The sequence below is a fragment of the Sodiomyces alkalinus genome (assembly GCF_003711515.1).
Source record: "Sodiomyces alkalinus F11 unplaced genomic scaffold SODALscaffold_3, whole genome shotgun sequence".
NCBI classification, from domain to species: Eukaryota; Fungi; Ascomycota; class Sordariomycetes; order Glomerellales; family Plectosphaerellaceae; genus Sodiomyces; species Sodiomyces alkalinus.
This window is the reverse complement of record NW_021167081.1, coordinates 1,042,236-1,064,023: the sequence shown is the minus strand read 5'-3', so window position 1 is coordinate 1,064,023 and position 21,788 is coordinate 1,042,236. Positions and strand designations below refer to the sequence as shown.

Sequence of the window (21,788 nt, the reverse complement as noted above, 5' to 3'; positions counted from 1 at the left end):
GGATTGCATTTGGTAATGGCGAAGTTTGGAGTTCAACAACATGGAATGTATGGACATTGAACGAGGCCGTCGTCCGAGACGCCTCCCTCATATTGTATAAATTGCCCATCTCCTGGGATTCTTGTGTAACAGCCACAAATTACTATTTCTCATGTAATGCTAGGGGTCGTATAGGCCACCCCTATTTCAGGTTGGGGATTATCAAAACAACATTGGCGGGTTATCCTGGATGGCATCGATATCGGTATCCTCAAATATAAAAGATGAGCCATTATTGTGACGTTTCGCCTTTGCTTCAGATGGATCTTGTGAATTGTTAACTTCGTTCTATGGATTAGGGATTGAATCCAAGTGACGATATATAAAGGTATGTCATGAGCATCATCACGAGTCATCGCCGTCTCTCCTGCATTGCCCTTACCCTGACCCTCATTATCCATCGTCTCGTGATTGTTGAAATATTTCCGCTCTTGTCACCCCCAAGGGGATATGATCGTTATGTTTTTCTTCTTCTTCTTCTTTTTTATATATTTCTTTTCTTCTCTCTTTCTCTTTCAGTTCTAGTACGAAGCAAGAGATCGAGGACCAAAGAGGCGGGAATGAAAAGGAAGCGAACTTTTGGCAAACTAAAAAAAAAAAAAAAAAAAAAAAGGCCGAGATTAAGAAGGAAAACCAAAGAGGGGGCAAAAAGATTAGCACAAGGGCCACTCGCTGAATTGATCGTCACCACCCGTCAAATATGTCGTCAAAATCCAACTCGGGACCAAAGTCGTCCAGGTTGATGATGCGAGGACTGGTAGGGCCATTCTATGAGCCGTACTGGTTGACGTACTCAGCGACTCGGGCGGCGAGTTCATCGGCCTCGGAGCGCGTGGCAGCCTCGGCGTACACGCGGCAGGCGTTCTCCGTGCCGCTAGCCCGGGCGAAGGCGCGGCCGTTGGTGTACTTCTTGACGCACTCGTCGATTTTGTCCTGGAGCCCCGGCGGGTTCTCGAGGCGGCGCTCGGCGTCGTAGGTCGTGAAGGCGTCCTTGTTGGCGACTTCGACCTTGACGAGGCGGTTGGGCAGGTCGGTGTAGGTGGTGGCCCAGTCCTTGAGGGACCATTTCTTGTGGGCGAGGATGACCTCGACCAGCAGCATGTCCGACAGGGCGTCGCCGACGGTCTGGTTGACCAGGTCGCTCACGGCGGCGAGGGTATCGAGGGCGTCCTTCTGGGCGGGCGACTGCGGTTCGGTATCCCGGAACGCGCGGCGGGCGTCGATGCTGAACAAGACGGTTCCGTGGCCGTTGGCTTCGAAGTAGCAGCCGATATCGAACTTCATGGCGGCATGATGAAGGTGCTTCACTCCTGTGGGCGTGCAGACCACGGGCAGTTGCAGGTGCTTTTCAATGTAGTTTGTGCTGGCACCGTTTGCGTAGGCCGTCTGAACGACACCGATGCGGAGCTCTTGATCCAGGCCGGCGGAACGTACGAGATCGGCGATAAAGGAGGCGGCCAAGGACGATATACGGTCGCCGTCGAGCATGAAGAAGCCAGTATCCGGGTCGGTCCAGTAGTATATTAGGCGGTCGGCGTCTCCGTCGAACGAGCAGTACCGAGCTCCGGGAACGGGCTTCGGGGAAGGAGGGGCTCTTTGCTTGGTCTTGACAAAATCGGCACCGGACTACAGACAGAAAAAAAAAAAAAAAGAACGCAATGTGAGTCGGGGGTTCGGTCAATACAGGGGCAAGAAAGGCTCACCTCCTGGTTTAGCAACTCGGGACGGAGGACATCATCGTTGACAATCTTGACCTTGAACCCTGTCTTGTCTCGGGGCACATGTTTGAGAAACTGGGAAAGTTTGGGACCGCCAACACCATTGGAGCAGTCTACGATCAAGTCGCCCTGGACCTTGCGGCCCTTCAGAGCCTTGACAAAGGCATCGGCAAATTTCTTATAGTAGCCCTCTTCGGTAGGCTCGCCATAGGCCTGGGGGGTGCCGGAAGTATTGATACAGCGGGTCATGTAGTGCAGTTGCGGGGTGGTGAGGATCCCACAGTCGTGGTAAGGGGTATCGGTGGCCTCGAAAGCGTCGGAGAGGGCAGCTACTAGCTTCCGGCCGGAGGGACGGGTATCTCGGGCATAGATGACGTCTCCGGGCGCGCCGAGGTCGATCTTGAGCTTGCTGGCTAGCTCCTTGTAGGTCTTCAGAAGATCGTCGTGAGACTTGGCATTGACGAGTTGGGTCGCGAAGGCTTCCCATTCTTGCTCGAGCATGTCTCCGGAAGGATCAACGACCTTGACACCGTTGTCAGGGAAAGGGTTGTGACTGGCGGTGATCATGATGCCGATGGTGGAATTGAGCTTGCGGCTGCGTAGGCCGGCTAGGAGGCCAACGCGGAAGGTGACACCATCGAGGAGATCGGCTTTCATGCGGAACCCGGCTGTGCCATATTGGAAGACATGACCCTCGACGATGGGATGCTTTTCCGAGGCGGCAAGGAACTTGGCGTCCATTGCTCCTAGAACTCGGGGGGATAGAGACAGAGTCGGACGGAGGTCGAGGATGTCGGGTTAGAGCTGGAAGGGAAGGGTCCGGAAGCCGAGAATATGTAGCCGTATGAATGCTATGGAGTAATAACAAAATGTCGGAAGTTCGGTGTCGTCTAGGAGGGGAGTGGTGTGGGTGTGTTGTGTGTGTGAGAGAGAGAGAGAGAGCGAAACAATACGGAGTAAGCAGAAGGGTGGTTAAGTGGTGGCAGTGTCTTGTCGGGAGAACTATAGGTAATAAGTAAGGTAGAGGTACCTGTAGTGGGGGTGAGGGGGACTTTGAAGCTCCTTGGGGTTTGTGACCTGCTGGCGCACAAAGTACAACTGTATACTCCTATACTTACTCCTCGTACCGAGAAGTCATGTGGGGTGTATGGAGCTTCGTATTGAAACTGGGAAGAATAAGGTTAAAGAAAATTCGGACCCGTTTTAGCGGATCTATGCCGGATGGCTTTACTAAAGCGGTCTGTGAAACGTACAATGAACTTTGCATAATAATTACTTTACGGAGTAGGTACTGAGAAGAAGAAAAAACCACCTCATTGCTAATTACTCTTCATTATTATTCAGTTGGAACCTGGGGTGGTGAAGCTCGGTGTGAAGATCCCTCCCTCCTTGTCTCCGTCCATGCACATGCCCACGCCCCCCCAATCAAGGCTACAAAGGGTTACAACGTATGCCTAACCTGAACAAGACTAGTACAGACTGACCCATACGTCACGTGTCTTCGTGTCTATTCCGCTCGTTCTGCCTCTGGTTACAGAGTTCGTTTCGCGTCTCTTCACCTGCCAAAATCAATTCGGACCACCTACTTACCTTAGGAGGCCAGGTAGGCAATGCCCACTTACTTTTACATGCCTTGCTTTTCATTTCAATCTATGTCTTACCGATAATTTGCTCTGTTGCTCGCTTCTCATCCGTCTTCCTTTTTCTTTCTTTCTTTTTCCTTGCAATCCCTCGCCGATTCGGAGCACCACCACCCTACTATCCTGATGGGTTACTCCTTACCCAGATGTGGTGAACACCAACAATGGGAGACCATGACCAATTTTCTAACCCCCTCCTCCTTGACTGGCTGAAAAAATGGCTGGATCAAGCGAGGGAGCGGAGCACCAAGGGTGTCGTGGCGTATAAAACCGCGTACGAGTCTCTCAAAGCATGTCCCATCACCTTCACACACCCGCAACAGCTCCGCCAGCTCAGAGGCTTCGGCGACAAATTATGTGCCCGTCTTACGGACCAGATGAAGAAACACTGCGAGCAAAATGGATTAGCGATGCCAAGGAGACCGGGTCTCTCTAAAGAAGCTCGTGCTTCCCTCTCTGCTCTGACGGCTTCGGGAACCGCCAACACTGCCGATGACACGACAGCTACCGGCGGGCCCAGTAGGAAGGCTCGCAAGCCCAAATCATATGTTCCGGCCTATCGTTCCGGCGCCTATGCTTTGGTTCTCGCCCTTTCAACGCTCGAGGAAGGATCGAGGACGGGTCTGACAAAGAACGAGCTCATTGAGATAGCCCAGGATCACTGCGACTCGTCCTTCACTGCGCCGAGCGACACAACCAAGTTCTACACCGCTTGGAACTCTATGAAGACTCTTTTGGACAAGGATTTGGTCTATGAGAAGGGTCGCCCAATGAGGCGCTACTTCTTGACCGAGGAAGGCTGGGAAGTTGCGAAACGGATCAAACAGTCCCTGTCATCATCAACCAGAGAACCCGGGGCCTCCGAATCTACGGCGGCAGGGTCTGCCAGGGCGGCAGATGTAGTGCCCCGCGCCCCGTCGCCGGCGCCGCCGAACGAGAAGGAACGGTCCCCATCCGTCGAGCCCATGGATCCTCCACCCCCTAAGCCGTCCTTCCACAACGTAGTTGTCGACGGAACCGACGACGCAACGGAGGACGGCGCGTTGCCCAACTTCAGCCCGATCAGGCTGGCACCGGGCACTTTCACGGTACATCTTCTCCTCGACGTCCGCGAGGTGCGGGCGAAAACGGACCGCGATTACATACAGGACGAGCTCGCCAAGAAAGGGGTCAAGCCCATCGTGCGTGCCCTCGAGGTGGGCGACGTGCAGTGGGTCGCGAAGACGCACGACCCAGCCGCGCTCACGCGCCACGGAGCCGAAGGCGACGAAGTCGTCCTGGACTGGATCGTGGAGCGGAAACGTCTCGACGATCTCATCAGCAGTATCAAGGATGGCCGCTTCCAGGAGCAAAAGTTCCGTCTCCGCCGGGCCGGCGTCAAGAACGTCATCTACGTCGTCGAGGAGATATCCATGGATTCGACTTACTTCCAAAAATACGAGGAATCGGTGCAGTCGGCTTTGGCGTCCATGCAAGTGGTTAACGGCTACTTCGTCAAGAAGACGCAGAAAATGGACGACACCATCCGCTACCTCGCTCGGATGACCTCGATGCTGAGGAAACTGTACGAGGAGAAGCCGCTGCTCGTCATTCCTACCAAGGTGCTCACGGCGCAGAATTACCTCCCCCTGCTCCGCCACTTGCGGGAGACGCAGCCCGACAGGGACTACCACATCACCTACCCGGCGTTCGCGTCGCTCGCCTCCAAATCCGACATGATGACGCTCAGGGACGTCTTCTTGAAGATGCTCATGACCACCAGGGGTGTCACGGGAGAGAAGGCCCTCGAGATCCAGAAGCGGTGGAAGACGCCGTACGAGTTGGTCAAGGCGTTCGAAGCATGCGGGTCGGGAGAGCAAGGACTGAAGAGGAAGCGCGAGATGATCTCGAACGGCCTGCCCAGCATGGTGGCCCGGAAAAAGATTCCCAAGGCGGTCAGTCAGAAACTGTCTGAGGTTTGGGGAGACACTTCAGTCAGAAACTGTCTGAGGTTTGGGGAGACACTTCAGTCAGAAACTGTCTGAGGTTTGGGGAGACACTTGAAGCATCGAGACTCTGGTTTCCCCATATTCCAAAATCCCCGATGCAGGCATAACGGCTGTTGTATAACTAAAGCCACCCTTTTTGAGTTGGCTCTTAGCTATCGGTGTGCAACGGGGAAGCAGAGCATGTTTTAGGATACTCTGTGAGGGATGCACATTCCTCTTCACGACAAAGGTCATTATTATTCGTGGCTATGAATCGACTTTGAGAAAATTCAGAAAATCCACCGTCGCCCTGTTCTATTTTCGCCTTTGATTGCTCTCATTACAGCATTACGACGCATGGGATGCAAAGAAGGCAGCCATGCTCTTCTCGGCATACTTTGCCATCATGTCGACCTCGATGTTGACGGTCTCACCGGGCTTCTTGTCGGCGACGACGACCTTGGACTGCGTGTAGCTGATGAGCATGACCTCCCACCAACTCTCGTTGTCGTCGACGCGGGTGACCGTCAAGCTCGTGCCGTCAATGGCGATGAAGCCCTTGTGGACGATGTAGCGAAGGAAGCTGCGATCCCGGGGCTTGAAGCGAAAGGTCAGGGCGTTGCCGTCCGGCGTGACGGAGAGGATCTCGGCCGTGGTGTCGACGTGGCCTTGCACGAAATGGCCGCCCATGCGGGTGTCGGCGCGGACGGCACGCTCGAGGTTGACGCGCCCGCCGGTGGTGAGGGCGCCGAGGTTCGTGACGCGTAGGGTCTCGGGAGCGATGCCGACGGTGAAGGAGGGGGGTCCCGAGGGGTTGAAGGATGTGAGGGTCAGGCAGACGCCGTTGATGGCGATGGAATCTCCCAGGTGCGCGTCCGAGAGGAGCTCGGACTTCTCGGGAAGGGTGACTTTGAGGGAGGTCCCGCCTGTCTCGTCCTGGGGGTTGAGCTCGGTGACGGCTGCGAAGGTTGAGTGAGTAACGTGAAGGATGATGAGAGCGGAACAGTTTCAAGACAGGGGGGTGAAGTGAAGTCAAAGTGAGAGCGAGAGGTGGGGGCGGGGTTGAAGACATACTCCCGATTTCTTCCACGATACCTGTGAACATGATGGCTAGAAGTGAACTTCGGTAATACCCTGAGCCGATACTGATTAGTCTTTGCGACGGACGATCCGAGTTATGATTCTATTTCCATGTACCTATTTCCATGTACCTGTACTTATAAGACTGGGGATGTGAGATGGAGAGTGTGTGTGAACGATGAAAAGCAATGCGGTCGCTCAACGCACTGAAATCGCCCACCCATTACTAATCTCGTACGAGGTGAGAGTCCCACTGTACCACCGAGCCCGGGTCCGCTAGCTCCGGACCGACTCTGGGCAATTCGCAGTGCTGATACGCTAGTTTTTTAGTGAAGATCAGGGGGGCTCGTGTCCACCATGTCCACCATCGAGACCACCTCCACCTTGTCATCCTTTCTTGAGATCTTGAACCCATTTCTTTTTCTCCTTCCGCCGCCTCCGTTTACATACCCACGCATGCGGAGACCATGTTACGACGCCTAAGAGCGGCGGCGAGGCCGTCGCCCTTACTTATCTGCACTCTGCTGCTTCTGCTACTGGCCGTAACAGTCGAAGCGTCCATCGGCGACCGTCTGCCCGAGTTTCAAGAATGCGTTCAGGTTCGCGACAGCTCTACCAGCAATGGATCCCAGCCTTCTTCCTCGCTCAAGACTTTTAATGCAGACAAAAAATTAATGCATAAATGGTCAACTCCAGATCTGTAAACAAGAAAACTGTAACGCTGGAAGCGCGACTCCAATCCGTACGACTCTCGTCTCGTTCCCAGGCCATACGTTGCCTTCGCCATGCTAACACGCCCCTCACAGCCCTCCACCGCCGTCTCCTCTTCTGGACATGTCCCGCCGAATGCGACTACACTTGTCAACACATAATCACCAACAACCGCGTTGCAGCCGGGAAGCCCATCGTGCAATTCCACGGGAAGTGGCCGTTCTACCGCTTCCTGGGCATGCAAGAGCCCGCATCGGTCGTCTTTTCCCTGGGGAATCTCTGGGCACACTACCACGGCATCCGCAAGCTTCTCGCCCAAGTCTCCGCGACGTACCCCTTGCTGCCGTGGTATCGGACCTTCGCCGCCTTCGGCATCGCCTCCTGGATCTTCTCCGCCATCTTCCACACCCGCGACTTCGCCGCCACCGAGCAGCTCGACTACTTCGCCGCCGGCGCCAGCGTCCTCTACGGCCTCCACTACACCCCGATCCGCCTCTTCCGCCTCGACCGACCCACCTCGCGCAACCGCTCCGTCCTCCGGGCCTGGTCCCTCCTCTGCTGCCTCCTCTACACCCTTCACGTCGCCTACCTCAAGGGCGTCCGCTGGGACTACACCTACAACATGGCCGCCAACGTCGTGGTGGGCATGCTGCAGAATGGCCTCTGGGTCTGGTTCTCCTACCGCAGGTACAAGCAGACCCGTCGCCCTTGGGCCTTCTGGCCCAATATCGCCGTCGCTTTCATCATGGCCTTTATGAGCCTGGAGCTGTTCGACTTTGCCCCTCTGTGGGGTATGTTCGACGCCCACAGCCTGTGGCATCTGGGCACCATTGCTCCCACATTGCTCTGGTACAAGTATGTGGTCTATCTTTCTGTTTCCCTCCGCCGACTTCCTTGCTCGTCTTGTGCTGACTCTCGGCCAGCTTCCTTATCAAGGATTCCCAGTATGAAATGGCCGCGAGCAACAGGTTAAAATCTTAATTACCGAGACACGAAGCGCCAGTACTTGACGGAAGAGCGGTCATTAAAAAAAAATAAAAAAAATAAAAAAATAAAAAAAATAAAAAAAAAAAGGGCGCGCATACACAAAATATTTGGGGAAAATCAGAGCAATCTCGTTGTATCATAGAGCCGACGAATCGCGCAGCGACAGGAAGGTGTATGATTAGAAGTACGGAATAATACGAAATATTGCGGCAAAATGGACAACACAACAATACATCACATGGGACTCATAGCTACCCATTTAATTGCAACGGAAAGCCATCTATGTTATTCCATTTTAGCCATACCAGCAGTTATGTTCATATAGTGGAAACAGAAAAACTGTCCCAAGGGGTGAAGAAGCGGAGGCGGCGGTATTCAAACCGTCTCCGCCCCCCATTTGCTCAAAGCGCAAAACACCGTATAACACCAAGTCAGGAACCCGTCGATGGGAGAAGCAAAAGTAGCATTTTGACTCATCCGCAACAAAGCAGCTTAAGGGCACCATCGCCCCAAACGCCAACGAGCGAGAGGAGGAAGCCCACGGAGGCGATGCCGGTCTGCACCCGCTGCGCCTTCAAGAAGTCCTCAATCTCGCCACGCACCTCCTCGCCGTTGAACTCCTCCTCTTCCTCGGCATCGAAGTCGTCCCCGCCGCTGGCGCTGCCGGTGCCCTCCTCGCTGGCGACGTCGCCCACTACCTCGTAGCTGGCCTCCATGCGCGCCGCGCGGGCGGCGTTGCGTGCCGCCAGTCTTTCGTGCCGGGCCTGGCGACGTGCGGCGGTTTCTTCGCGGGACGCCTCATCGTCTGAGGAGCCCAGGATGTAGGGTGCGATTTGGTCGGCGAAGCTGGAAGCCAGGGCCAGGGTGGAGGCGTAGATGAGATACGGGTGGCGGTAAGAGCGCGGAGAGAGGTAGAAGGCTAGGAGGAAAGAGGCCGATGATACGGTCGTTAGGGATCGGAGCCGGAGTGACGAAGTCGGGGCGAGGTTTCGGTAGGCCCGGGCTGCAGAGGAGGCGGAGGGGAGCGAGAGAATGGAGGGGACGGTGACGGCCGCGAGCGAGCAGGAAAGGCCCTGCACATGGTGGGGGAAAAAAAAAGAATAGGTTAGCAGGCGTTCACGAGAATATATGCATGTTGGGGAATTGGGTAGTCAAGATGCCCTCGACGTGACATAGCCCTCGCTTGGTGATTATAGTTCGACCTGCGAGCCGGATGCGGGGACCCGATTCGCCTCCCTTCACGATGGCGTCACGTTGCGGGCGAGGACCGTGTCTTGCTAGCCGACAACAGTGGCGGTAGGAAAATGAAGGCTTTTCAGACTTACCGTCAATAGACCGAGGGAAACCGTCCCCACGAACTTCAGGAGGGACACTCCTCTGGAAGTCATGGTTGCGAATCTGAGGGTGGGTTTGCTCGACTGGGGGGGAAAGGCGAGTTGACGGCTTTGAAGACTCTTGGACACGACGGGGCGGAAGTTGATAATGCGGAGGAGTGTGGGGAGCTTGTTGGCGCTTGGACCACCATAGATTAGGTAACAGATAAAATACAGTGTTTCTGGGGATCCGCACGGGGTATCGAACGGTCAAGGCGTGCGTTTAGCCCCGTTGTGATTCTGTATCCCTTCATGCACTGTACCGTACCTATTCCCGACCTCTGGATGCCCACGTATAATGATGTTCTTCTGGAATAGATCAGACGCTTAGGATTCCGAATAGAAATCTACCGCTTGTCTACCTCGGATGTATGTGCAGGATAATGCAAGACTGGCTATATCTTAGACGGTGTTGCCTTTTCAGACGGTCTTTTAAACAACCTCCGAGTACCTTAGACATTCTACGAAGAAGTATTTGAACAACGTACCTACCTACCTTAGTTTTGGTCACACGTGAAACGTGAACCGAGGCATGACGGCATTCCGTCTATATGGAACTCAAATGTCCAACTCCTCATAATACTCTATTCACTGCAGAACATCACTCGTAAAACAAGTGTTCAAACAGCTACTTTCTGACTGACAAGGCCTTGTACAAATCATTGTTGTCACCATGCCGGTCCCCGAGTCAGAATACGTCAGCTCCGTGTGGAAGGACGGCATTTTCAGTGAGACAAAACCTCCCAGGCCCACGGAATGATCGAGGCCCAGCTAACTGGTTCAATTGCTCTTCCACCCCAGAGGACAGGGTTGTATTTGTGACTGGAGGGGCAGGAACCATTTGCAGTGCGCAAACACGAGCTCTTGTGCGGCTTGGTGCCAATGCCTGCATCATCGGGCGAAACGTCGAGAAGACGGAAGCAGTAGCGAAGGACATTGCAACTGCGCGTCCTGGGGCCAAGGTCATTGGCATAGGTGGATGTGATGTCCGCAATGTGCGTGTCTCTTATCCTCATCTGTCGTGCATCGGGCACCGTTTTGCTCACAATTACCACAGCCCCAGAGCCTCACAGACGCCGCGGACAGGTGTGCGAACGAGCTAGGCGGTATCGACTTTGTCATGTAAGTCCGACACAGGATCGAGGATGCCACCGCCAACTCTACTTCTTCTTCTCGTGTATTCTACGTTGCGGGAACTTTCCATTCTTTCAGCTTCGCTGAGACTTGACTAACATTCGGCTTTTCCTCGTTCGTGACGGACGCAGAGCTGGAGCAGCTGGCAACTTCGTCGCACCCCTGTCTGGGATGAGCCCCAACGCTTTCAAGGCCGTCATAGACATCGACGTTTTAGGAACTTTCAACACCGTCAAGGCGACCATCCCCTACCTCCTTGAGTCGGCAAAGCGAAACCCCAATCCCAGCCAGGACGGTTTGACGGGCGGCCGGATCATCTACGTGTCCGCCACCTTCCACTACACCGGCATGCCGCTGCAGGCCCACGTTTCGGCCGCCAAAGCCGCCATCGACTCGCTCATGGCATCCGTGACGCTCGAGTACGGCCCGTTCGGCATTACCAGCAACGTCGTGGCGCCCGGCGCCGTACAAGGCACCGAGGGGATGGAACGCCTCGCCAGCAGCAAAGCCGATATCGAGGCCGCCAACGCCGCGGTGCCCTCGGGTCGATGGGGCGTAGTGCGCGACATTTCCGATGCGACCGTCTACCTTTTCTCCGATGCGGGCAGCCACGTCAACGGCCAGGTCCTGCCTGTGGATGGCGGTGCCTGGCGGAGGCAGGGCAGCATGAACGTGGGGACGGATGACGATATGAGGTACCCAGACTTCCTCCTGGATGGGATGTTCTCGAAAAACGTCAAGAGCGGTCGTAAGGCTGCGTCAAAGCTGTAGGCGGCCTGAACTGTAAGACGGGCGGGTGGGGACGAGGTAGAAAGCGAAGTATTGATGCAGTTGGTTCGGCGGTGCACGAATACCAGTCCCCTGGCACCGGCCGGGTGCCATATTCTTGTTCACGCCCAGTATTTTTATGATGTGGTATGGCGCAGTTTCCATGCAGTACAGGGTACGCACGACTGCTACAGTTCCTATCACAAGACTCGCTTCGCTGCTCATATTTGACTCGTCTACTGGTGGTCGAGTGTCTGGGGACAGCCATGCTTTTCGCAAATGCAGCCATCGAAATGGGGAGATGGCGATAGATCACTTCAACGCCACAATACATCTTCATCCTGAGCTCATATAATAAGTCCCATAGAGAATAGAAAGCAAAGATAGATCCAACGGGATGCCTTTAAGCCCATGCTTTCCGGGTTGTGAACCAGCCGCCTGGGAGACTCGACCGCGTGCCGGACGGCTGGCATTCAAGAGAGGTACGTACCTCGATCTAGCTGCGCCACACCACCAGCCCACTACCTTCCCTTATTACCTAACCTTAGGTAGCCACAATTGAACCAAGCTACTCGACCAACTTCCCTACCTCGCCAGCTCTTCATCGACCTACTAATCGCGAACCGCCTTGGATTTACGCAATACGTCCTTACACTGCACGAGATCCATACGTCGAGGCTTTACAGAGCTTTACATTCCACCGCCACCGCCATGAAGCCCGTCGTAAGCGCGTTTCAAGCATGGTCTTGGTACGATGTTCCCCTCTGTTTTCCGAGCCGTCCGTCCCAGTCACTTTACAACCTCGACGTTTCGACCTTCGACCTTCAAGAATACCAACGGCAAAGCTAACGTTTGCGTGTCTTTCCGCTTCTGCATATAGTACCGTCATCTCCGTCTTCGCGATTTTCATCCTCGGCGTCCTCGGTATTCTCTTTAACGCGAACCACCACGAACTCGTAGGGGGTGTGGAGGACCCGGAGAACGGGCCCGCGGTGGCGGGAACCATCTTCACTGCCGTCATTGTCTACGCCGTACGTCTTCCAAACGCGACACTCCGTGTTCTACATGCTCCATGGCTGTCTACATTGGTGGACAGCGATGAAAGGCATACGGAGAGGGGACTATGGGAACGCATGCGGAGGTTTAGAAGGCCAACTGTACTGACGTCGTGGCGATTAGGCCTTTTTTGTGTTCTGTGGCCTTCAAGGGCTACTTCATCTGCGGGAAAGCCGACGAGGGGCGATTGCTCTATAAACGGACGAACAGACGACAACTGTGATCGGTTTTTCAACTCCTCCCGCGTGTTGCGCCGACGCACCGATGTCTCCTTCTCCGGACCAACAGGGTTGAGCGACGCAGGGACCGGCGTCGCAGACGGAACGGATTAATACGGATGGCAAGGACGTGACAGTTATGGCTGTAGACCGGAGGGGCGGTGCGCAGAGACAGAGGACTTGACAACTCGGCAACTGCGTTTCCGCCCCTCTTCTTTTGGCGTTTTGGCTCTTCATTTGGCAGATTTTGCAGGCTTACGGCTTTGTATGATATACATTCGAGCAGCATTTTCTTCCCACAGCGGGAAGATGGGATATACACACTCGCGCCGGACGAGCCGAGTTGGATAGGTTATTTATACCTAGAACTATGCGGCTTGGACTCGTCCTAGACACCTGCTACACGAGGTCTGTGGGTTTTCAATGTTGAAGTCACATCGATTTGTTTGACTGTCGGTCTCTGAAGATTCCCCCCTTCCAAATGTTCCGGGATGGCCCGCAGCGCGTCCTTGACCGTAGGAGTGTGCGTTAACGAGCGGCGAAGAGATAATCTTGTGGTTCTTAGCCCAGTATACCAATATCGTTGCAATCTTGCCGGGGCCAGTCATCATATGGGGGAAACATGCAACTCGACGTGCCCTTCGTCGGCGCCGCCAGAGGCTAGGCAAGCAATATCTTTACTCCACGATTTCGAATCGATTGCAGTACGGGCGAACTGTAACATGGTCGGCCGACGCGGCGACGCCCATGCCGGCATTCGGCCGAATTGCGAGGGGTCCTCTGTTATTGGCATCAGTACAGAAAACTGGCACTTCAATGCAAGCAAATTCGCTTTGTGATCAAGTCAAATGTTCGGCAAGAAAATATCGGAATGTCCTATGAAGTGAGAAAGCTGGAGGATGACCAGACCCAAGGGGGTGTGTTGTCAGTACCTAGCCTTCATCCGAGAACCACGGACTTCGTACAATTTCGTATTCAGACAATGATATTCCGAAAACTTCGGTACGCCCGGAACGTGAACACGGCCGTCCAGTCATCGAGGGGTATTGTTTCTTTGTCTTACTCGGCGGGGTGCAGAGTCCTACCTGGGTACCTTATGCTGCGGCGCACTTTCGCTGAAGTCAACACACTGGAGTTCATGGACTCAATGACGTCGTTGGTTTATGATAGACAATATGACATCAGCAATACCGAACGCATCAACCCCCAACAAATCCGATAAACCTTGACTTATAATTTATCGGTGCTCTATTCTTCACGACGGTCATTCCAGCACCTTAATGCCAGTAACTTCAGGAACAATTCATCCCTCATTGCCTGTAAATTGAACTGCATTCAGTGAACTCGACTAACAACTCGACATGACGGATCAGTTCGACCCTGGTATGTCGTCTCTTTCTACCCAATGATAGAGTCTATGGCACTTTAAGTACCCCATGACTGATTTAAGTGTCTCCAGAGCACCGGATTCCCATCCAGGAACAACAGTTCCCCGGAAAGGAGGGCCAGCTGCCCGATCCCAAGCCCGAGATTGACCACATCCCTACAGCTGACGGGGGCTCCAAGCCATACCAGGCCGCCGGCAAGCTCAAAGATAGGAAGGCCATCATCACGGGAGGAGACTCGGGAATCGGGAGGGCATCAGCGGTCCTCTTCGCCATGGAGGGAGCCGACGTGTTGATCGCATACCTCCCAGAAGAAGAGGAAGACGCTCAGGTGACCAAGAAGCACGTTGAGAAGCACGGCCGGGAGTGCCACTTGTTGCCGTTAGATCTTACCGATAGGGCCAATTGCCAAAAGGTCATCGATGTTGCCCTGGAAAAGCTAGGGCGTATTGACATCCTTTTCAACAACGCCGCGTACCAGATGATGACGGATGACATCACCAACCTCTCAGAGTATGTGCTCATCACCCTTCCGTTTCCCTCCTCGTTCGCCTCGTTTGTCCCGACGTCGCAGAAATGAGCGGGCTGCTTACCTCGAGTGTCACCATACAGGGAACAATGGCTTCATACTTTCAACACCAACATCCACCCGTACTATTATCTCGCCAAGTACGCGCTGCCGCACATGAAAGGCGGCAGCACCATCATCAACAACGCCAGCATCAACGCCTACATCGGACGGCCGGATCTGCTCGACTATACTTCCACCAAGGGAGCCATCATCTCATTCACACGCGGCCTCAGCAACCAGTACGTGGGGAAGGGCATCCGGGTCAACGCGTTGGCGCCGGGTCCCGTGTGGACGCCCCTTATCCCGTCCACCATGTCGGAGGAAGCACAGAAGCAATTCACGAGCCCCATGGGCCGGCCGATGCAGCCGTCCGAAATCGCGACGTGCGCCGTCTTCCTGGCGTCGACGGACAGTTCGGCTCTCAGCGGGCAGGTGATCCACTGCAACGGCGGCGTTATCGTCAACGGGTAAAGCGTGTGTAATGGCCGGTATGGCGGGGCTGGCGCCGTGAGTGGCACCAACCTTATTGTAAGCTGTAAGAAACGACGGAACATATAATTTGGGATGCAAAGGGATGCGGAATACGGTAATGCGGAACATGGACGTGGCTCCTCCCTAGAGATGGCCGAGGTCGTTCAATTTGCTACGGTCACCTAACCGAATAAGTAGTTGGCAATACATCTCGGGACGGATTGTTGACATTCGAATATGTATGAATGACTGTTCGGATCAGGTGTCGTTCACTGAAATGTCTACCCGTATGAAGTATTAAAGACCCGCCGCGGGCTTGACTGCTCTGAGGCTCTTCGTGGCCTAAGGTAGGTATGTAAGGTACCTACCTTAGGTAATACGTCCGCGGAGTGGATGAACTTTTCTAGAATAAGCAGCCTGCACAGTGCATAGGGCTGGTCTAGACGTTCCATTCCTAATTTGGAATAGCTCGGATCCATGGTGAAACATGGGGCAGGATCGAGAGACGCAGACCCCTGTAGGCTAACGGCCCCCTTCATTTCGCCGTACGGAGTATTTTTGGTTGCCCCCCATTTTTTGCGTTTGGGGGAGATGTTTCTTTTGTTTGTTTTGGTGTGTCTGCAGAGGTATTCTCGACAAGACACAATGTGACGGTTGACAGGACGGACTCTAAGGTATGCTGTGAAGGCACGTACAACGTCCAAGTAGCTAGGTACCTTAGGTATTGGTGTCATTTCTGCCTATAGTATGAAGTAATTAGTTACAATGCCTGTCGGGAGAGGAAGGTGGGGCATGGGTAGAATGCTCCTGCTTAAGATGTCATTGCTGCAATGTTGGTGTTACCCTTTCTGACTCGAAACGGTCGTCGCGTCCAAGTTCATCCGTTCGATGTAAATTTCAGGCGCACCCCTCTCATTCCCCCTTTACACTTCTGTTACTTTCTTTCCTCCTCTCTTCCTTCTCCATCACTCGACACGGCACACAGCATCAAGGACTCTATCCTTCCCATCACCCCCTGTCTCATACCTTAAGAGGCCCCTTTACATAATCTCCCGTCTCATAATTACATACCAGTTACTAGGTTCATACCTACCTTCCGTTGGATTGAGGCTCTGGACTCTTTTATCTCCACGTGTCGTGTCGACTCGACTAAGTGCCCTAGCTCAAGGGACCCTGCCTAGTCTGCCCGCACCACTCGGCTAGCCCCTTGTTCCGATAGTTTCCCGTTTGCCCAAGCAACGCGGAACCTTTTCTTCTCCCCAGTCCTTCTTTGTTATCCTTCACTCTCCTCACGTCACGCGTATCACTAGGTGCTTGACCTCCATTGAGTACCTTACCCTGCTGTCTGCCGATCAACAAGACGAGTGACATCTACACGCTGTGCGCTCTCCCCATCTCACCCTCTCGCCAGTGTACTCGTCGTCCTCGTCATTGCCCACCATGACCGCGACGGCCACGTACCAGCAGTTCCTGGCTGCTCCCAACTCGTCACTGTTGGCTGCCGATGCGTCTCTACACTATATCACCACCACGACCTCCTTCCATGGGCCGAATAATATCATCAAGCACCTAAGCACCCAGCGCAATAATGTCAAGAAGGAGAAGGAGGAGCTACTTCACGTCATTGAGGGTCCCACAGCCATCGCCGCCGAGGTAGACACCTCACTCGGATTTGTTATCAGCGGCGGAACATACCTACCCGGTCTCGATGACAATTTTGTTGCTGACCGTACCGCGTCCCTTCTTATCGTAGGTGATATCTTGCCTCCAAGTCCCCTTCTCTTTCCGGTGTTCGAACGCACGAGGGCGAGACCGGATAGGTTTTGTTGATGGGAAACTAACTTGAGGATACTGCAGATGCACATTGTGACGTTCGACACCGAGGGCAAGATCACACAGATCCGTCAGAGTTGGGACCAGGGCTCTCTTCTTAAGCAGCTGGACGTAATTGGGAAATCGGCCCGCAACTGGCCCATTCGCGACAGCGTTGACCAACTCAAGCTTGTCACCAACTCCCTCAAGTCTACCGGCGTTATTCCTACAGCTCCTGAGACGACCGATACACTCAGCCGTGCGCGAGGCAACTCGCAAAACGCCTTGCGCGATCCTCATGCATCCCTCTCTCTCTTCGAGTCCCGCGAAAAGCAGGCCACTGACGAGATTCCGGCCGTCGTATCACCCTACGCCGGAACCCGACCACAACAGCGCTCCTTGGCAGAAATCTTTGGCGATGAGCCCGCTGAAGAGGTCGGCTCGCCCAGCGCTGGCCGTGAGCGCCACTCCATTGCAACCAAGACCGGGGCGGGCAAGAACTTCCAACCCAGTCGCCTCTTTAATACAGATGAAGATACCCCCGAGGAGCCCGATACCCCTGAGACCGTCAAGAGCCCCGCGAAGGCTTCGTACCGCCCGCACCCCCAGAAATACGAGCATTTCCACTTTGCCGATGGCTCGGATCCTCAGGATGCCGCCGCCGCCGCTGCTACTGCGAGCAACCATAGGCCTCGGTCTCCAAAGAACAACGCGAACTGGTCCTTTGACGATTTTGTCACACCGCAGAAAGCAAAGCCGTCCAAGACTATCCGTCACCAGGATATTCGCCACTGGGATACAGAGAACAACGAGGCTGCGCCCGCCGACCCAGCGGCTCAGAAGCCGCGTCGGGATGCCGAGCCCCACTTTGAGTTTGTAGACGATGGCTTGCCTTCTGGCCAGCCGCGCCTGGTTGGTCGACCCAAGGGTACTGCACACAACGCCGGCTTGCATCTCTACGACAACAATCTCTACAACGAGGATGGATCAGCCCCGACTCCTTCTGCCAACCGTCCACTCGGTAACATTACCAACCTGTCAGATCGCCGAAAGGACTTTGACGCGCACTTTGCCATGACGGACAACTCCCCTACCACGATCAACCATACACCGCAGCCCAACATCAGCGATGACCGCCAGAAGGCAGTTACTATGATGAACGCGAACTGGTCTTCCTATGACAAGTCTCCCGCTTCGCATAAGGAGAACAAGCCCGAAGCGGGGAATGAAGACCGGGGCGTCCATATTTCTGGTGACAGCATGGGTGGCATGAAAGGCTCGAACCGCGCCTGGATGTTTGGTGGTGATGAGGACAGCCCCAAGCCTGCTGCGCAAAAGTCTACCACGGCACAGAAGGACTTCTGGGACTTCTAAGACGGGAGAGTAGGCAGCTGTGTACGGCATTTGCCGGCAATTCACGGGGTCATATGGCCGGCGACAAAGTCTTGCGCCCTGACGTTACGCATTTTCCATAAGTTTGTATTTGATGATGGCTAGGCCTACATGCGGCTCATGAATCATGAGAGAAGTCTGCTCTTCTTTCGCCGCGGACATGTATTCTCTAACTTGTTACATTGCCCTTTTTTTTTGTTTGTTCTTTCTTCCTTTTACTTTTCACATTGACTTCCGAGCGGCGGATCGGTCTCGTTTACGCAGAGGGGTGGTGGTATGCCTGCCGCATGGAGACTGTTTGCGTGTGGAGCGTAAGGTGGAAGGGAGATGCAAGGAGTGACACTGAGATGGAGATCACGGGTTCTCCGTTCCCATCGGACACCACAGTGTTGGACTACCCCGACACATTAGATGCCGGAGAGGGTATTTCCTCGATGTACAAAAACAGAACCAAAAAAATAGGAATTGCTAGGAACTGAAATCATTGCATGGCGCGTCATATCCAGTCATCAAGTTGAAAGGTCTAAAACTTAATCCCGTCGTTCAATTATGTCATTAGAGCAGGGGCGGCATATCGCGTGTTCAGGGCAAGTATTAATTAACACCCAGCTCTCTTATACTCGCGTTCGATACCTTACGTACCCGCCCCTTTGCTCACTGGCCCAGAAAGGTAGGGTACGACGAAGGGACGAATAATGGTCCAAAAAAGAATAGGAAAAAACAAAAAATTCAAGACATGAAGAAATAGTTTGTCAAAGATAGAGAAATTCAAAATAGGAAGACCGCAAATTCCAAATCCCCCAAAACGCCTTGGCTACTCATTCATAAACCCATTGTCTGCCGTTCCCTCCTCAAGCCTTCGGCTCGACCCTAAAAAAGAAAAGAAAAAAAGAAGAAGAAAAAAAAGAAAGCGAAAGAAAAATTGCCCTAGCATAAAAATTTATATGCCTTTTTCCAGGTCGGCCACGCCTTCTTCTCCTCCTCCTCCTGAGCCAATAGAATGGAGAGGTTGAACCCCCGGCGGCCGGTATCGACGTCCATGTCGCGAAGGCGGACGACGGTGGTGCGGTAGTAGAGCTTATGGCCGATGTAAAAGCCAGCGACGACGGGGGCGGCGAGGTAGCGCAGGAAGAAGGACTCGGCGAGCTGGGCGGAGGTCTTGGAGGCGTAGTCGATGGGCCAGGCGCCGACCCAGAACTGGGCGACGAGGACGAGGCAGTTCATGACGAGGCCGCAGTAGGAGCCGACGACGCCGACCTGGCTGCGCCAGGCGAGGTGGCTGGGGTCGCGGCCCTTGGCGCGCCAGGCGGCGCGGAAGCGGATGTGGGAGAGGCAGATGGACCCCCAGGTGAAGATGGAGGAGAGTCCCGAGGCGGCGAGGAGCCAGTCGAGGACCTCGGACTGGGCGTCGAGGTCGGCGATGTAGGAGAGGAGGCCGACGGCGCCGGCGACGCAGATGGCCATGAGGGGCCGGCCGCGGCGGTCGATGTAGGAGAGGAAGCGCGGGGCCTGGTTCTGGTCGGCCAGGGCGGCGAGGGTGCGGGAGGAGCCGAAGACGGCGGAGTTGCCGACGGAGAGCACGGCGATGAGGATGACGGCGTTCATGATGTCGGGCAGGACGGCGATCTTGGCGTTGATGATGGCGATGACGAAGGGGGAGGCGGTCAGGTCGACGGCCGACTGGTTGGACAGCAGCCGGCTGTCGTCGGAGCGGACCAGGAGGCCGACGAGGGTGAGGGCGACGACGTAGAAGAGGGTGATGCGCCAAAAGACCTGCTTGATGGCGGTGGGTAGGGATTTACGGGGGTTGGCCGTCTCGGCGGCGGCAAGACCCACGAGCTCGGTGCCAACGAAGGCGAAGGCGGCCGTGACGAACACGCTACAGAGCCCCTTGAAGCCGTTGTTGAAGGCTCCCGGGTCATGCCAGTATCGGCCTCCGATGTAGCCGTCTCCCGGGACGCCACCAATGTTGAGGACGATACCCAGGAGGCTGTGGGGGGGAAATATTAGTAATGCGATTCTTCATCAGTGGAATAAGTCGGAGAAGAGAAGCAAGCTTACATAAAACCGATGACGGCAATGACCTTGATGATGGAGAAGATGAACTCGGCCTCACCGTAGCCTTTGACTCCAAACAAGTTTATGCAGATGATACCAAGGAGGAAGATGGTCACGAAAATGGCCCGTTGGATAGATTCGTCCCAGTAGTTGATGGTAATGGATGCAGCGACGATTTCCAGGGGCAAAACGATTAGCCATTGGAAGGCGTAGCTAGAATAACACATGAAAATTAGCAACCAGAGTGACAGAGAGTGGTGAACATGGCTCGGGGGGGGGGAACTCACTTCCAACCCATTGCAAACCCCCAAGACGGGTCGATGAAGCGTGTGGAATAAGCCGAGAAAGAGCCAGCGACGGGGAAGTTAACGGCGAGTTCTCCAAGGGCCTGACATGTGCAAAAGAGCATGCCGCCGACGAGAGAGAAAGCCAGCAATAGAGAGGCCGGGCCGCCATTGGCGAGGGCTCTCCCTGACGCAACGAAAAGACCGGTGCCTATGGAGCCACCGATGGCAATCATTTGTAGATGCCTGCCCTTGAGCTTCCTGGACAGGTTCGGGTTGGCGGTCATGAGGGTGGCGGTGCGGAGATCGTAGTAGTGGGCGCCATCGACGACGCGCTCGTCGTACTCGTCGGGCGAAACAGAGGATACCTTGCCGGTGATCCTCAGCGCCGGGTCGCGCTTGAAGCCTTCCCATATGCGCTCCCACCACCTCGGCGAGGGAGGCGCATCGTAGGTGGGTTCCCGCATGCTGAAGTCGTGCATGCTATAGCTGCTGCCCTGACCGAGGGAATCCTCTTTGAACTTGAGTTTGTTGAGCTCGATATCCCGATACGGCGCCATCATCTACGGCGCTTGGATAATGGGTTCCTCTCTTCCAAGGCCCGTCGTCGTTTTATTGTTGTTTGCTCCCCGCGTACCCCTAAAAGTGTTCCTCCCGGGGGGGCGGGACTCGCCAAGGTTGCGTCGCCAAGTTATCCTCCTCTTTTCCCTCCCTTTTCAATTCCCCTCTTTTGTTTGATCCTTTGTCCTCTGGAAGACTCGCTGCCGATTTTCAAGCAAGGATGAACCGACTAAGACCGGGGGCTGCACGATTGATTCGCTCGGAAATGGGCAGGACGATAGGAGGTAAAAGGTCCAGGTGATGGCGTGCGCTGAGGATGTCGAATGAATTGAAAGGTAGGTGATTTGGTCGCTTCGTGAGTGGTGTTGCGGTTGCGTGTTGCGTGTAGTGTGTTAATAACTAATAACGGTTGCACGAACCAGCCGAGGGCAACAAGTTCAAGCCGTAATTATCGAGGGGCGGTGTCGGTTGCGACATGCCAGCAGTGAGGAGGGGTGTGTGTTTTTAAGAAAGAACCAAGGTGCGCCTGGGAGGATGAGCCGAGATGAGGAGGAAGTGGAAGC

General features: G+C 54.6%; 11 protein-coding genes across 11 annotated transcripts in view; 7 read left to right on the top strand and 4 right to left on the bottom strand.

Annotated features, from left to right (window-relative positions):
• Positions 1-628: 628 nt before the first annotated feature.
• SODALDRAFT_343793 (phosphoacetylglucosamine mutase) lies at positions 629-2,875 on the bottom strand. The gene is made up of 2 exons (XM_028613137.1): positions 1,743-2,875; positions 629-1,665 (listed from the first exon to the last, which is right to left on the bottom strand). The coding sequence occupies exons 1-2, from the start codon at positions 2,496-2,498 to the stop codon at positions 808-810; spliced, it is 1,614 nt and encodes a 537-aa protein (XP_028467618.1). The 5' UTR covers positions 2,499-2,875; the 3' UTR covers positions 629-807.
• On the top strand, positions 2,627-5,421 carry SODALDRAFT_339220 (crossover junction endonuclease MUS81; the record flags this gene model as incomplete). The annotated part of the gene is made up of 2 exons (XM_028612841.1): positions 2,627-2,663; positions 3,569-5,421. 2 exons carry the CDS (start codon positions 2,627-2,629, stop codon positions 5,419-5,421), a joined length of 1,890 nt encoding a protein of 629 aa, XP_028467617.1.
• Positions 5,422-5,606: 185 nt separating this feature from the next.
• Positions 5,607-6,500, bottom strand: SODALDRAFT_331930 (riboflavin synthase). Its single transcript, XM_028611588.1, has 2 exons — positions 6,439-6,500; positions 5,607-6,323 (listed from the first exon to the last, which is right to left on the bottom strand). The coding sequence occupies exons 1-2, from the start codon at positions 6,467-6,469 to the stop codon at positions 5,713-5,715; spliced, it is 642 nt and encodes a 213-aa protein (XP_028467616.1). The 5' UTR covers positions 6,470-6,500; the 3' UTR covers positions 5,607-5,712.
• A 146-nt stretch (positions 6,501-6,646) lies between these two features.
• Positions 6,647-8,280, top strand: SODALDRAFT_138260 (Per1-like protein). Its single transcript, XM_028606762.1, has 5 exons — positions 6,647-6,685; positions 6,775-7,043; positions 7,141-7,186; positions 7,251-8,010; positions 8,079-8,280. The coding sequence occupies exons 2-5, from the start codon at positions 6,912-6,914 to the stop codon at positions 8,134-8,136; spliced, it is 996 nt and encodes a 331-aa protein (XP_028467615.1). The 5' UTR covers positions 6,647-6,685; positions 6,775-6,911; the 3' UTR covers positions 8,137-8,280.
• A 123-nt stretch (positions 8,281-8,403) lies between these two features.
• SODALDRAFT_331927 (hypothetical protein) lies at positions 8,404-9,695 on the bottom strand. Its single transcript, XM_028611587.1, has 2 exons — positions 9,468-9,695; positions 8,404-9,215 (listed from the first exon to the last, which is right to left on the bottom strand). Exons 1-2 carry the CDS (start codon positions 9,528-9,530, stop codon positions 8,616-8,618), a joined length of 663 nt encoding a protein of 220 aa, XP_028467614.1. The 5' UTR covers positions 9,531-9,695; the 3' UTR covers positions 8,404-8,615.
• A 296-nt stretch (positions 9,696-9,991) lies between these two features.
• On the top strand, positions 9,992-11,807 carry SODALDRAFT_331926 (peroxisomal 2,4-dienoyl-CoA reductase SPS19). The gene is made up of 4 exons (XM_028611586.1): positions 9,992-10,243; positions 10,317-10,510; positions 10,573-10,637; positions 10,781-11,807. Exons 1-4 carry the CDS (start codon positions 10,189-10,191, stop codon positions 11,418-11,420), a joined length of 954 nt encoding a protein of 317 aa, XP_028467613.1. The 5' UTR covers positions 9,992-10,188; the 3' UTR covers positions 11,421-11,807.
• A 303-nt stretch (positions 11,808-12,110) lies between these two features.
• SODALDRAFT_331924 (hypothetical protein) lies at positions 12,111-12,880 on the top strand. Its single transcript, XM_028611585.1, has 3 exons — positions 12,111-12,166; positions 12,298-12,448; positions 12,597-12,880. Exons 1-3 carry the CDS (start codon positions 12,129-12,131, stop codon positions 12,669-12,671), a joined length of 264 nt encoding a protein of 87 aa, XP_028467612.1. The 5' UTR covers positions 12,111-12,128; the 3' UTR covers positions 12,672-12,880.
• Positions 12,881-13,061: 181 nt separating this feature from the next.
• SODALDRAFT_358221 (hypothetical protein) lies at positions 13,062-13,913 on the top strand (the record flags this gene model as incomplete). Its single annotated transcript, XM_028614083.1, has 6 exons — positions 13,062-13,099; positions 13,158-13,214; positions 13,296-13,486; positions 13,552-13,608; positions 13,725-13,762; positions 13,827-13,913. The coding sequence occupies 6 exons, from the start codon at positions 13,062-13,064 to the stop codon at positions 13,911-13,913; spliced, it is 468 nt and encodes a 155-aa protein (XP_028467611.1).
• SODALDRAFT_293351 (general stress protein) lies at positions 13,855-15,333 on the top strand. The gene is made up of 3 exons (XM_028608712.1): positions 13,855-14,074; positions 14,151-14,589; positions 14,689-15,333. Exons 1-3 carry the CDS (start codon positions 14,053-14,055, stop codon positions 15,116-15,118), a joined length of 891 nt encoding a protein of 296 aa, XP_028467610.1. The 5' UTR covers positions 13,855-14,052; the 3' UTR covers positions 15,119-15,333.
• Positions 15,334-16,362: 1,029 nt separating this feature from the next.
• Positions 16,363-18,457, top strand: SODALDRAFT_138204 (hypothetical protein). The gene is made up of 2 exons (XM_028606761.1): positions 16,363-16,867; positions 16,976-18,457. Exons 1-2 carry the CDS (start codon positions 16,559-16,561, stop codon positions 18,302-18,304), a joined length of 1,638 nt encoding a protein of 545 aa, XP_028467609.1. The 5' UTR covers positions 16,363-16,558; the 3' UTR covers positions 18,305-18,457.
• Positions 18,458-19,120: 663 nt separating this feature from the next.
• SODALDRAFT_349930 (amino acid permease) overlaps positions 19,121-21,788 on the bottom strand; it is a 6,345-nt gene continuing 3,677 nt past the window's right edge. Inside the window, exons 3-5 of the mRNA XM_028613446.1 lie at positions 20,668-21,227; positions 20,384-20,593; positions 19,121-20,312 (exon numbers count right to left, since the gene is read on the bottom strand). Of these exons, the coding sequence (XP_028467608.1) occupies positions 19,250-20,312; positions 20,384-20,593; positions 20,668-21,227 (1,833 nt within the window). The 3' untranslated portion in view covers positions 19,121-19,249. The remainder of the gene's footprint in view (positions 20,313-20,383; positions 20,594-20,667; positions 21,228-21,788) is intronic.

Excerpts from the sequence above, each read along its gene's own strand:
- SODALDRAFT_343793 (XM_028613137.1), bottom strand. The coding sequence starts at position 2,498 with ATGGACGCCAAGTTCCTTGCCGCCTCGGAAAAGCATCCCATCGTCGAG. Across the intron at positions 1,666-1,742 it reads CCGAGTTGCTAAACCAGGAG|TCCGGTGCCGATTTTGTCAA; the intron begins GTGAGCCTTTCT and ends TTCTGTCTGTAG.
- SODALDRAFT_331930 (XM_028611588.1), bottom strand. The coding sequence starts at position 6,469 with ATGTTCACAGGTATCGTGGAAGAAATCGGGA. Across the intron at positions 6,324-6,438 it reads TATCGTGGAAGAAATCGGGA|CCGTCACCGAGCTCAACCCC; the intron begins GTATGTCTTCAA and ends CAACCTTCGCAG.
- SODALDRAFT_138260 (XM_028606762.1), top strand. The coding sequence starts at position 6,912 with ATGTTACGACGCCTAAGAGCGGCGGCGAGGCCGTCGCCCTTACTTATC. Across the intron at positions 7,044-7,140 it reads AGTTTCAAGAATGCGTTCAG|ATCTGTAAACAAGAAAACTG; the intron begins GTTCGCGACAGC and ends GGTCAACTCCAG. Across the intron at positions 8,011-8,078 it reads CCCACATTGCTCTGGTACAA|CTTCCTTATCAAGGATTCCC; the intron begins GTATGTGGTCTA and ends ACTCTCGGCCAG.
- SODALDRAFT_331927 (XM_028611587.1), bottom strand. The coding sequence starts at position 9,530 with ATGACTTCCAGAGGAGTGTCCCTCCTGAAGTTCGTGGGGACGGTTTCC. Across the intron at positions 9,216-9,467 it reads TTTCCCTCGGTCTATTGACG|GGCCTTTCCTGCTCGCTCGC; the intron begins GTAAGTCTGAAA and ends CACCATGTGCAG.
- SODALDRAFT_331926 (XM_028611586.1), top strand. The coding sequence starts at position 10,189 with ATGCCGGTCCCCGAGTCAGAATACGTCAGCTCCGTGTGGAAGGACGGC. Across the intron at positions 10,511-10,572 it reads GTGGATGTGATGTCCGCAAT|CCCCAGAGCCTCACAGACGC; the intron begins GTGCGTGTCTCT and ends CAATTACCACAG. Across the intron at positions 10,638-10,780 it reads GGCGGTATCGACTTTGTCAT|AGCTGGAGCAGCTGGCAACT; the intron begins GTAAGTCCGACA and ends TGACGGACGCAG.
- SODALDRAFT_331924 (XM_028611585.1), top strand. The coding sequence starts at position 12,129 with ATGAAGCCCGTCGTAAGCGCGTTTCAAGCATGGTCTTG. Across the intron at positions 12,167-12,297 it reads GCGTTTCAAGCATGGTCTTG|TACCGTCATCTCCGTCTTCG; the intron begins GTACGATGTTCC and ends TTCTGCATATAG. Across the intron at positions 12,449-12,596 it reads CTGCCGTCATTGTCTACGCC|GCCTTTTTTGTGTTCTGTGG; the intron begins GTACGTCTTCCA and ends CGTGGCGATTAG.
- SODALDRAFT_293351 (XM_028608712.1), top strand. The coding sequence starts at position 14,053 with ATGACGGATCAGTTCGACCCTG. Across the intron at positions 14,075-14,150 it reads GACGGATCAGTTCGACCCTG|AGCACCGGATTCCCATCCAG; the intron begins GTATGTCGTCTC and ends AAGTGTCTCCAG. Across the intron at positions 14,590-14,688 it reads GACATCACCAACCTCTCAGA|GGAACAATGGCTTCATACTT; the intron begins GTATGTGCTCAT and ends GTCACCATACAG.
- SODALDRAFT_138204 (XM_028606761.1), top strand. The coding sequence starts at position 16,559 with ATGACCGCGACGGCCACGTACCAGCAGTTCCTGGCTGCTCCCAACTCG. Across the intron at positions 16,868-16,975 it reads GTACCGCGTCCCTTCTTATC|ATGCACATTGTGACGTTCGA; the intron begins GTAGGTGATATC and ends AGGATACTGCAG.